At 42.6% G+C, this 12,678-nt stretch overlaps 1 protein-coding gene across 2 annotated transcripts in view; it reads right to left on the bottom strand.

Annotated features, from left to right (window-relative positions):
* Positions 1–12,678, bottom strand: part of atp2c1 (ATPase secretory pathway Ca2+ transporting 1) — a 122,399-nt gene that overhangs the window by 68,184 nt on the left and 41,537 nt on the right. Inside the window, exons 4-5 of one of the 2 annotated variants that reach the window (XM_068054073.1) lie at positions 5,400–5,489; positions 1,619–1,654 (exon numbers count right to left, since the gene is read on the bottom strand). In XM_068054073.1, the coding sequence (XP_067910174.1) occupies positions 1,619–1,654; positions 5,400–5,489 (126 nt within the window). Of the gene's footprint in view, positions 1–1,618; positions 1,655–5,399; positions 5,490–12,678 lie in introns of those variants that run through there. The other variant, XM_068054080.1, reaches the window with a different exon arrangement.

Below are 12,678 nucleotides of genomic sequence, written 5' to 3'. Positions count from 1 at the left end.
GACTTAGGGCTGAAAAAAATGGGATGAAATAAGTGTCCATATATCTTTCTCTTGCCTTTAAAGGGCCTAATCAATCTAATTCATACTGAGTACAAGTCCATATCACAAAACTGCCCACAATTAGTCATAGATCATCTCTTTCAGTTACTGAAAATTGCATCAGTACACCAGTGTAAAGGGTGATTTAAGCATTTACATTAGAGTGCAACTGCATATAGAAGAGCAGCACCGGAAGCCTTACGCTGTGCCCTGTCAAAAAGAGGGAGAGATAACCATTCCCCAGCACTGACATCCTTTGTCTAATGAACAGAAAAAGTCTAAAAAGGTTAAAATTAGTAAAGCAAAAAAAAAAAAACACTCAACAAAATCTTCTAATTTTGACTAGATCATGAGATTATGACCAAAAAATTCTTCAGCATCTGTTATCATTGTCAATCACTGAAAGAAAGATACTCGAGGTCTAATTACATCTTATACTCCTAAGATGCCACTGACAAAATAATTATTGTGACCAATGAAATGAGTTAGTCGAGCTACAAGTGTTCCCGACGTGGCTCCATAAAATGTCAGATTACCTGCATCATCCAGGCCAATATTTAAAAACTTCTGAACCTCAATTGGCTGAAAAAAACACTTTGAAGCTTCCAGTTTAAGTAGGACACCAAAAGCAGACAAAAATAGTACAGTATTAAAGGAAGAAAGAACTTGCAATTACATAATGCCTTTCGTGGTATCAGGATGTCCCAAAGCACTTCACTGCACTTTTGAATGCTGTAGAGAAATTAAGCAGCAAATTTTCTTTGTACGAAGCCCTACACACAGCAATTAGATAACGACCAGAAAATCTGTTTTTAGTGGTGTTGGTTGAGAAGTAATTGTTGGTCAGGACACTGGGAGAACTTCCTTGAATAGTGCCATGGAATCTTTTACATACACCTGAGGGGGCAGACAGTGTCTTGGCTTATCAACTCATCTGATAAACTGCAGGATTCACTCATTGAACTGTCAGCCGAGATTGTGCTTGTTCAAGTCTCTAGACTGCGGCTTGAACCTATGTTCTTCTGACTAAAAAGCATGTGCACCATTGAGCCAAGTCTGACAATTTTACAGTAATTCTTTAAAAACTTAGAAAAATCCAACATAAAATTCAAGTTACTTTTGTAAAAATCATGAGAAAATGGGGCGGGGCGGATGGGCGGGGGGCAGAATAATAAATGGCACCAATAAGGAATTACAGGTAGAGCAGATAAAAAAATAAAACCTGATAAGTGTATTAAGGTCTATAATAAAAACAAGAAATGCTGGAAATACTCAGCAGGTCTGGCAGCATCTGTGGAGAGAGAAGCAGTGTTAACATTTCAGGTCAGTGACCCTTCATCAGAGTGTATTAAGGTACTTATTTTAGCAGTAAAATTTATTACAACAATAAAGCTATTCCTGATAAGGAGCTTCTTGATACGCAAGCTAAAATGTCAAAATAGTTGTTGGCTCTGGTAGTTTAGCATTACCTGGAAATGCTAGTGATCAAGGTTTAAATACATACAGCAGACAAGTTAAAAATAAAATTTACATTTACAGCTTTGGCCAAGTTTCCAGTAGAATACAAAAAGACACTAACCTGTACAAACGCAACTGTGACCACAATTAGTATAGCCTTTCAGATAGTAAAAAAAAAAAGGTGTGATTAGACCACATCATAATCATAAGTAATTTTCTACAGGAAGAAAACAATTAGCCATTCATTTAGTGCAGGGGTCAGCAAACTGCGGCTCCAGAGCTGCCTGCAGATCATTAAGGACTCCTGTGTGGCTCCTTGATCGATTGAACCCATTTTTTCTCATCAATTTTTAGAAAATAGTTATCTAAATGTGTTTCTAATTTTAAAATATCATATTTAAAAATCTCCTTTGCAATGGATATTTTAATAGATAACAGCTAGAACTTGTGAACAAAAATATGTAATTCTGTCGAAAACTTGCTTGGATCTAAAGTCATAAGTTACAGTTGCACTACTTTGCCAAGCAAAATGAAGTCATGCGCCATCACGTTAAGGGCTTATGTATTGCCCGCTAGCCAATCAAATGAGTCGCTCACAGACATAGATGTATACATCAATAAAGGAACTAACTAGGGCCCTGGTTTTGAACTATTATGCCACAAATTTTTGAACTTATTGCAGGAAACAGAAGTTTGCAATGTTCATCAGTGGTATTGTGTGGAATATTAAGTTCGACAGACTTTTTTTAAAACTGATTAGCATTTCAATTTAATTGGGGGAAAAACTGTCATAAATAGAGGGGTTGAAATGGCGACAAAGAGGAGGAAAATCGATGAAGATAGAGGATTTCAAAAAGGTGTTGCATAGAAATCCATAAATGCACGTGTCTTGTTTTTCATTATTATTGGCATTTGAGTAACAGCATTACAGTTCTAAGATATTGCGTTTTCTACTAAATTTAAAAAATGGCCCTTCTTGTTATTAAGGTTGCCAACCCTTTTAGTGTAACAGTGAAGTACTTTTATGAACCTATATAATTACTATATCTAAAATAAACATTACATTGTATGGTCCCACTATGCAAAAAAAAGTAATATTATTGAGATTAAGCTTTGTAGCCTGATAAAATCTAAAATTAAAATGCTTCATATACAGTAGAAAGTGACTGGGCCAAATCTAGCAGGAAAAATAACAAGAGTTCGCTTTGCAAACCATTATTATTGCATTAAAAAAGGGTACGAACGCTGTTAATTATGAGCCCTAACTTTCAGCAGTGAGTTTAATGGGCAATTAATGCGTAAATCCAGCAATTTCTTTAAGATATCAGATAGGTTAAGGGCGAGCTGCAAGGCAAATGGCGGAACAGTGCCAGTTCAGAGGAAAAAGAGATATGCTGGGAGTTGCTAATCCACCATTTGCCTTGCACAAATGGTAGTTTGCCCTTAATCTACCCAGTAGCTGAAAGAAATTGCTGGATTTATAAATGAATTACCCATTAAACTCGCTGCCAAAGGTTACGCTCAATCAACAGTGCAAATACTCTTTTAATGACGCGATAAGTGTTAATGCAATGCCATTCAACCTCTTTGGCCAAGAAAGGGAACATTTTAAACTGTTCAATCTCATTCTTGCATGTACTAGGTTCTTCTTAGAGATTTAAACATTTTTGCTAAATGTTCTTGCTTTCCTTTGTCTCTTTCTAAATCCAATCTTTCCCTCTCTTTGGCGAAATCTTACCACCTTAGTCTATGCCACAACAGTGGGATCATTTTCGAGTTTGCAACCTGACTCCCTGAACAGCATGCCCAGCGGTTATTCTTTACCAGAGCAAACCAACTGTCATCCTGCCTCCAGGCTTCACAACCAACTAGTGAGTATGTCCATTCTGTCAAAGGAAGGGTTTCTAATTAAAGGGACCACAGCACATGTCAGAAAAGCTCACTTGGATTTTTCAGTCTGCATCAACCATAAGAAGGCTGCCTCTGAGGGTCTCACGCTTACCTGGAGGTCTGCTGCAGGATCTGAGGGACTGCAGTGAGGTGAACTATACCAAAGACAGGAGGAAGAGGACAACCTCTCCATCCAAGCAAGTATGGATGGAAGTGGCCAAGGAAGTCAACAGCAGGATTGCGGTCCCTCTAACCCAGAGACAGTACACCAAGTGGATCTAGGACCTCAGGAGGACATGACAGATGAGTGGCATAATACTTTCAGGTCTCACAAACTGACTTGCCCAGCATTCTCTTGCACATAACATCTCAGGTCAACAAACCTTGCAGCTCCACTCATTCCTTTCCCTGCAGGCACCTCACATCCCCTTTTAAGCAGTCTACACTCACATTCATCCTTTTGGCCTCTCGCACCATGCCTCACAGTCAGCCTCCACAAATGGTCTCTTTCCCTCTTCTGCAAACAAGCCATTATGAGCACTCATACCTCCCCACATTCTCTCCTTGCAGAAACGAGCACACAAGGTGATGAGAGGCAGAGACCCAGGGGGAGTGGGGGTGGCCCTCTAATAACAGGCAAGTCATCGGCCATTGGCCATACGTGCCCACCTAGTCCACTGGAAAGGGGAAGTCCTGTTCCAGGAGGCTGCTGACGTCAGCAGCGACCTACCGTGACAGCCCGAGTCTCCTGACGCACTGCTGCTCAGACATGTCGAGCACGCTAATTCTCTGCCTACCTGGGTCAAAATTCTGGAACTCCCTCCCTAACAGCACTGTGGTATACCTACACCACATAGACTTCAGCGGTTTAAGGCAGCAGCTCTTTGCCCCAATTGCTCTTAAGAAGGTGATAATGAATGCTGGCCTTGCCAGTGATGCTCACATCCCATGAACAAATTAAAGAAAGAATGTGTTAGAGGTCTTGCCGCCTTCCTGCTGGGTCTTGGTGTCCATCCCATCTGCCCTGTGGAGGGCCATGCAGCTGAGAAGACAGCTGGTGTTGCACCTGCTGCTGCTGGAGCAGTTGGCAGTGGTGTGGCCTCTGTTCTTGACCCTCAGCAGAGTTGGAAGGTACAACTGCATAAGCTGCTCCCATACTGTGATGAAGGCTGGCAGCAGGGAAGTGCAGCTAAAGTGAGTGAAATGCTAGACAGGTGAAGTGCCTTCCAAAAAGTTGGCAATCACCTGTCATGCAGTGAAAGCACCGAGAGAAGTACATTGAACCGCAGTCTCTCAATGGCCATGGCTTGCGCACTTCAGTGCAACCGACCAAAGCCTTCACAGCTGGTCAGTTTTACTGAAGATGCTCATCCCGCTGTGCACTCGCCTTGGTGACCCTGGTAAGTTGCTGACAGGTTGAGAAACAACTTCCATGGCTGGGAAATCCAAGATTCAGGGCTAAACACCTGATAATTGGCTTAACAATCTCAACAACTATTTAATTACTTACCCAACAGATCCAAGGAGGTTCCTTGCTTGCCTTCAATGCCGTCTCAGCGCAAGTCAGAAGAAGGAGGAATCATGTTGGGATCGCAAACTAACGTCATTTTCCAGGACTTTCCCACTCTGCTCACCCCCGAACCCGCCCCCAAAGGTCTGGGAAAATTCTGTCCTTTTCTCTTTCTGTACCCGATTTGACTCTAATTCACCCAATTTTCTTCAGTGGCTCCTAGACTGTTGGCCCCGTCATCCACCAAGGTCCCAGATGTTGTGTTATCAACTCGTACTTCCAGCAAATTAGGCCAGAAATTATGAGCTGAAGAGTGCAGGACAATGTATAATTAACAGTACGCAGTGTAAGATGCCCCGCTCCAGCAAGACTTGGCCTTGTATTTTTCTACATTTAAACTATAAATATTTAGATTTAATTTGACTCCATTCTTGAGACATGTCTATATATTTGTATATGATTTTAAAAAATATATATATATAAAAAATGATCTGTATCTTACCACTGTAATGCTGACTGCATCATCCAGTTGGTGCATTAGAACACTGATAACAGCTGAAGCCAGTAGCAGCATGATAAGAGGATTTTTGAACTGCAAAAAATTGTAAAATGCTTAACAAAATATTCCTAATGGACATCAGCAAAATTGTTTTACGATGAAACTACACTTCTAACGATGAAACATCACTTTATCAGGCGCAAAATACGACAGTCTCACTGACAAATATCAGAAACCCTATAAAATAAAGTGACACCTGACAACGCAGAGCATGCTTAGAGCAACTGAAGACGTCATCAGTGCGTGTGAACATTTGTCAGCTTGCCAGTATGAATGCGCGCATGACATCCTCAACCCTCAATAGCCACCTCCATTCCCCCAAATACCCCATTCCCTCCCACCATCCCTGCGTCAATCGCACTTCCTTCCCCCCGCCACCCCCATCCTCAGCTGCTTGCTGCTGCCTTTCCTCAGCCACTCGCTACCCCCAGCTACCTGCCTGGCTGCTTCTCCCCATCAGCCACTCGCTCCCACCCTCGCCGCTTCCCCCCACTCGGCTGCTCTCTCCTGCTTGCCCTCACTCGCTCCAGGCCTCATCGCTTCCACCACCCCCCACCCAGCCACTCGCTCCTGCCCTCGCTGCTTCCCACACCACCTCCCACCTTTGGCGGTGGGGAATGAACCGCCGAAGCGCAAGGCGGGAAGCGAGCGGTGAGTAGGTGGGCGCAGGAGGGAACGGTGAAGAGAAGCATGATGGCAGGAGGGAGCGGGGTACTGTTGGGGGTGGGATGGAAGCAGCCATGGCAATCATTGAGGGGAGTTGGGTTTAATTTATTGTAATCTCTGGATTACTCCTGGCGCCGTGTGCTAGTGAGTATAGGAATAGGAGGATAGAGCAGATGAATGTGTGGCTGAAGACATGGTGCAGGAGGGAGGGCTTTAGTTTCCTGGATCACTGGGTCTGTTTCTGGCAAAGGTGGGACCTGTACAGGTTGGACAGGTTGCAGCTGAACCGGAATGGGACCAACATCCTTGCAGGGAGGTTTGCTAGTGCTGTTGTGGGGGGGGGGAGAGGGGAGGTGTTTAAACTAATTTGGCAGTGGGATGGGGTACAGACTGGAGGTACAGTAGGGGGTGATGCACAGTCAAACATAGAAGATAAATTAAGTCAGTCTGGAAGGCAAAGCAAGTATAGACCTGTTAAGACACAAGCAAATAGTGCAAAGCTGGATTGCATCTATTTTAATGCAAGGAGTGTTACAAGTAAGGCAGATGAATCGAGGGCATTGATTAACACATGGAAATATGATATTATTGCTATCACAGAGACATGGTTGAGGGCAGGGCAGGACTGGCAGCTTACTATTCCAGGGTATAGAATCTTCAGGCGTGACAGATGGGGGTGTAAAAGAGGAGGTGGTATTGCACTATTGATGAAGGAGTCAATTACTGCAGTAAGGAGGGATGATATCTTAGAAGATTCTTCAAGTGAGGCCATATGGGTAGAACTTAAAAACAAAAAGGGGGCAATCACTTTGCTGGGAGTGTACTACAGGCCTCCAAACAAACAAACAAACAGTCAGGGAGAGATAGAGGAGCAGGTATGTAGGCAACTCTCAGAGAGGTGTAAAAATAATAGGGTAACTAATAGTAGGGGATTTCAACTTTCCCAATATTAACTTTGGATAGTCTTAGTGCAAAAGGCTTAAAGGGGGCAGAATTCTTAAAGTGCATCCAGGAGAGCTTTTTGAGCCAGCATGTAGGAAGTCCTACAAGAGAAGGGCTGGTACTGAACCTAATCTTAGGGAATGAAGCCGGACAAGTGGTGGAAGTGTCAGTGGGGGAGCATTTCGGGGATAGTGACCATAACTCTAAGATTTAAGGTAGTTATGGAAAAGGACAAAGATGGACTGGAAATAAAGGTACTGAATTGGGGGAAGGCCGATTTCAATGTGATAAAACAGGATCTGGCCAAAGTGTACTGGGAGCAGCTACTTGTAGGAAAGACTACATCAGACCAGTGGGAGCCATTCAAGAAGGAAACAGTGAGAGTTCAGAGCCAACATGTTTCCATAAAGGTGAAGGGTAGGACCAATAAGTCCAGGGAACCCTGGATGTCAAGAGATATAGAGGATTGGATAAGGAAGAAAAAAAAGGAGGCTTATGGCAGATTCAGAGGGCTGAAAACAGCAGAGGCCATAGAGGAGTATAGAAAGCAAAATGGGGTTATTTAAAAAAGTAATTAGGAGAGCGACGAGTGGGCATGAATAAACACTGGCGGGCAAGATAAAGGAAAATCCCTTTATCTTGGGATAAAGGCGTTTTATAAATATATTAAAGGCAAGAGGATAACCAGGGAAAGAGTAGGGCCCATTAGGGACCAAAGTGGCAATCTGTGTGTGGAGCCAGAGGACGTAGGTGAAGTTTTAAATGATTACTTTTCATCTGTGTTCACCACGGAGAAGGACGATGTAGGTGTAGAGATCAGGGAGGGGGATTGTGATATACTTGAACAAATTAGCATTGAAAGGGAGGAAGTATTAGTGGTTTCAGTGGGCTTAATAGTGGATAAATCCCCAGGCCCAGATGAGATGTATCCCAGGCTGTTATGTGAGGCAAGGGAGGAGATTGCAGAAGCTCTGACACAAATTTTCAAATACACTCTGGCCACAGGAGAAGTGCCACAGGGCTGGACGACAGCAAATGCGGTACCATTATTCAAGAAGGATAGTAGGGATAAACCAGGTAATTACAGGCCTGTGAGTCTAACATCAGTGGTAGGGAAACTATTGGGAAAAATTCTGAGGGACAGGATTAATCTCCATTTGGAGAGGCAGGATTAAATCAAGAATAGTCAGCATGGCTTTGTCAGGAGGAGATCATGTCTAACCAATTTGATTGAATTTTTCGAGGCAGTGACTAGATGTGTAGATGAGGGTAAAGCAGTTGATGTAGTCTACATGGACTTCAGTAAGGCTTTTGATAAGGCCCTGCATGGGAGATTGGTCAAGAAGGTAAGAGCCCATGGGATCCAGGGTAATTTGGCAAATTGGATCCAAAATTGGCTTAGTGGCAGGAGGCAGAGGGCGATGGCCGAGGGTTGTTTTGGCGATTGGAAGCCTGTGACCAGTGGTGTACCACAGGGATCAGTGCTGGGACTCTTGCTGTTTGTAGTGTACATTAATGATTTTGAAGTGAATATAGGAGGTATGATCAGTAAGTTCACAAATGACACAAAAATTGGTGGTGTCGTAAATAGTGAGGAGGAAAGCCTTAGATTACAGGACGATATAGATGGGCTGGTAAGATGGGCAGAGCAGTGGCAAATGGAATTTAATCCTCAGAAGTGAGAGGTGATGCATTTTGAGAGGACTAACAAGTCAAGGGAATATACAATAGATGGTAGGACCATAGAAAGTACAGAGGTTCAGAGGGACCTTGGTGTGCTTGTCCATAGATCACTGAAGGTAGCAGCACATGTAGATAAGGTGGTTAGGAAGGCATATGGGATACTTGTCTTTATTAACCGAGGCATAGAATATAAGAGCAGGGAGGTTATGAAGCTGTGCAAAATGCTAGTTAGACCACAGCTGGAGTACTGTGTACAGTTCTGGTCGCCACACTATAGGAAGGATGTGATTGCATTGGAGAGGGTACAGAGGAGATTCACCAGGATGTTGCCTGGTCTGGGGCATTTCAACTAAAAACAGAGACTGGATAGGCTCGGGTTATTTTCCTTAAAGCAGAGAAGGCTGAGGGGGGGGGGGGGACCTGATTGAGGTATACAAAATTATGAGGGGCATAGATAAGGTAGTTAGGAAGAAACTTTTTCCCTTAGCGGAGGTGTCATTAACCAGGGGACATAGATTTAAGGTAAGGGGCAGGAGGTTTAGAGGGGATTTGAGGAAAATATTTTTCACCCAGAGCGTGGTTGGAATCTGGAACACAGTGCCTGAAGGAGTGGTAGAGGCAGGAATCTTTACAACATTTAAGAAGTATTTAGATGAGCATTTGAAACGCCATAGCATACAAGGCTACGGGCCAAGTGCTGGAAAATGGGATTAGAATAGATAGGCTTGATGGCCGGCACGGACAAGGTGGGCCGAAGGGCCTGCATCTGTGCTGTATAACTCTATGACTCTAATTTGGTTTTTGTGATAAATTGAGCAGCGCCTTCGTTATTACTGGCAGCTGCTTCAGACGTCACAGACAGTGATGTTTCAGCGGATGAGGCTGCATTTGTGCATGTGCTAGTACTGCATCATCTAGTGGTCGTGTTGTCAGCAAACGCAGCCATAAAATAAAAAGGTAGTTCAGTGTGAACACATTGTATTCTCTGCTAACATAGGTAATGAACCTGGCCTGAAATGCACATAGGCTTTTGCCAAAACAGAAAGTTATACTGAAACTGATCTCGATGACTTTTGTACAAATATTTCTTCAATCTCACCGAAGGCAGACAGAGTTGAAGTAGGTGAGACAAAGCATGATGTAAATCAATTAGCTACTTGATTCTACAATAAGGTTAACAGAGCAATAATTATCAGATCTATTTAGTTAAAATCAAAGAATGTATTTGTACAATGATATACTGTAAACATGCAATGCTATCCCACTTTGCAGTGCATAATAAACCACAATAACGTCTCTGTATTCTGTCCTATAGCCCCAGAGCAGAACAACTTCCTGCAGTCTCCTGTCTTACACAGCCTTCTGATGCCTAACTGACTGTGAAGCATCCTGTCAGAATGCCTTTTTGCTTTATGACATTCTGTTTTATCAACTGTTCAGTCAGGAACAGAGAGGGGCAAAAACAAACATTCAACACAGTGGGTATGAAGTGTTTGTCAATTTTGGAGGCAAGCCACTGAATTGTTCTGTTGTTTTGACTCTGGGCAAAATAACTACCAAACAGCATATGAACTCTCGCCTGATTCTGAATTCACAGCCCCTCATGCAGCTGCCCTGGGAAACTAAACTCTTTGAAGGAGGTTTCAACACAAAACACATTTTAAAAAGAACTTAAATCTGGGAATGCAGACAAAGAATCATTAAACATGATAAGATCCCTGCGATCAAAAAAAGGATCAAAACTACACACACAACCCAATCTTTTGAACTCAAACAACACTAGTGTTAAACATCAGTCGAATTATAAAGAGCCGGAAAAGTAATCACAAAAAGAGCCAAAACTGGCCGGGCGGGTGAATATTTATAAAATGGAATGTGTCTCCAAGAGTTTGGAAACCAGAAAAATAATTCAAAAGAAGCAAACAGGTTTACAAAAGAACAAAATCCAGTATAGCACACAATAACATGGCTGCTGACACAGAGACAACTTCACCACCCTTCTTTTTGGTCTGAGACACATGGTATTTTCTATATTCCAAAAGTTTCCTACATAAACTTCCCCAATTTTGAAAGGAACAACAAAATAGGGTAGCATGATCACAGCAACCAATTATCATGAGCTATCTGAAAAGAGTCGATTGATGTGGGAAGAACAGACAGTGCAAGAATTTTGCAATGTTCCTCTCAACAGCTCGAGCAAAATGCCCAAACAAAGCGACCTAAACAAGCACACCAAAAACCTCAACAATGCCAAATAGAAACCAAGTACAAATTCACAAACCAGAAACTCTGTACTCTGGCGGCACAGTGGTTAGCACCGCAGCCTCACAGCTCCAGGGACCCGGGTTCGATTCCAGGTACTGCCTGTGTGGAGTTTGCAAGTTCTCCCTGTGTCTGCGTGGGTTTTCTCCGGGTGCTCCGGTTTCCTCCCAAAAGACTTGCAGGTTGATAGGTAAATTGGCCATTATAAATTGTCACTAGTGTAGGTAGGTGGTAGGGAAATATAGGGACAGGTGGGGATGTTTGGTGGGAATGTGGGATTAGTGTAGGATTAGTGCAAATGGGTGGTTGATGTTCGGCACAGACTCGGTGGGCCGAAGGGCCTGTTTCAGTGCTGTATCTCTAATCTAATCTAATCCAAGTATAGCAGCACCGATCAGGAAAATATCAAGAAAAACTCTGCCTTCACTGCATCAAAAGGCAAAGTGTACACATGACTGTGTAATCAGTATACAAATATAAAATTAATTACACCGTATGGAACCAAGTTTAGAGCATGATCAAAGGAAGCATTAGAAAACAAAAAGGCTCCCGACCGTACACCAGTCCACAGTAAACTACAAGCATAAAAGGGACCAAATTAATTATATTTACCATCTAATAGAAAAGGGTACCCAAGGTATTCTTGCTGCTCTTACAATCTGTTCCAAAGAAATAACCACTGATTTGGGGGGCAGGGCAAAGACATGGTTAAACTGAAGTTTCTATCGAACCATCTCAGTTCAGAAGAAAAACAGAAAGTCAATTATGGAGTCAATGAGATCTACACCCACCCACTCCCAAGTATCTGATATCTCCATTCCTTCTTTACATAAGCTAAAAAAGGAATAATTCTTTGCAGATACTCAACATTGAATTAATAATTTCCTTTACTAAAGCACAATACTATGAAAATCACTATAAACCAGGTAGACTTCTAGCCTGTAACTTCAAATGCCAGCAAGCAAATGAGACCATTCTCACCCAGATTTAAATATGAAAATGAGACTTTGGAATTTGAGGCTTCATGGACAGCGAACTAATGTATGTCACTAAGGACATGGATATTAGGAAGCAGGATAGGATACAAGACAACAGAATTTTAGAAGAGTTGAGGTTTATGGCAGATGGAAGATGAAATGTCATGAAAGAAAATGTTCAAATAGTCGAGTCTGGAGATAACAAAGGCATGAGGGTTTCATTAGTTGACAGGATGAGGTAAGGATAGAAGTAAGTATGTCAGAGGTGGAAGCAGGCATCTCATCAAAGACTTGATGTCAAACAAACAGCCCATCAACAGAGGTGGTGGCAGAGTAGAACTGGGTTTCATCAATAACCGTGTGGAAGCTGACCCCACATCAGTGTATAAAGTTGTCCAGGGGAAGCACATAGTTGAGGATAGAGCCAACAATAGTTCCTTCAGTGATTCTGGTGGTAATATTATGGAGGCAGGAAGAGAAATCATTGCTGAAGATTCTCTGGTTATGAAGACAAAAGTAGTAAGCCATTGTGCTCTCGCACAAGTTACTGAGGTGTGTGATGAATGTGGGTTCCCTGAACTAAAAACAAAGTGCTGGAAATACTCAGCAGGCCAGGCAACATCTGTGGAGAGAGAATCAAAGTTAACATTTCAAGTTGATGACCTTTCATCAGAACTGGAATAAGTTAGAGT

This window comes from Heterodontus francisci, chromosome 2 (assembly GCF_036365525.1).
Source record: "Heterodontus francisci isolate sHetFra1 chromosome 2, sHetFra1.hap1, whole genome shotgun sequence".
Lineage (NCBI taxonomy): Eukaryota > Metazoa > Chordata > Chondrichthyes > Heterodontiformes > Heterodontidae > Heterodontus > Heterodontus francisci.
Note: the sequence above shows the minus strand (reverse complement) of the source record. Positions and strands in the feature narration are given on the sequence as shown.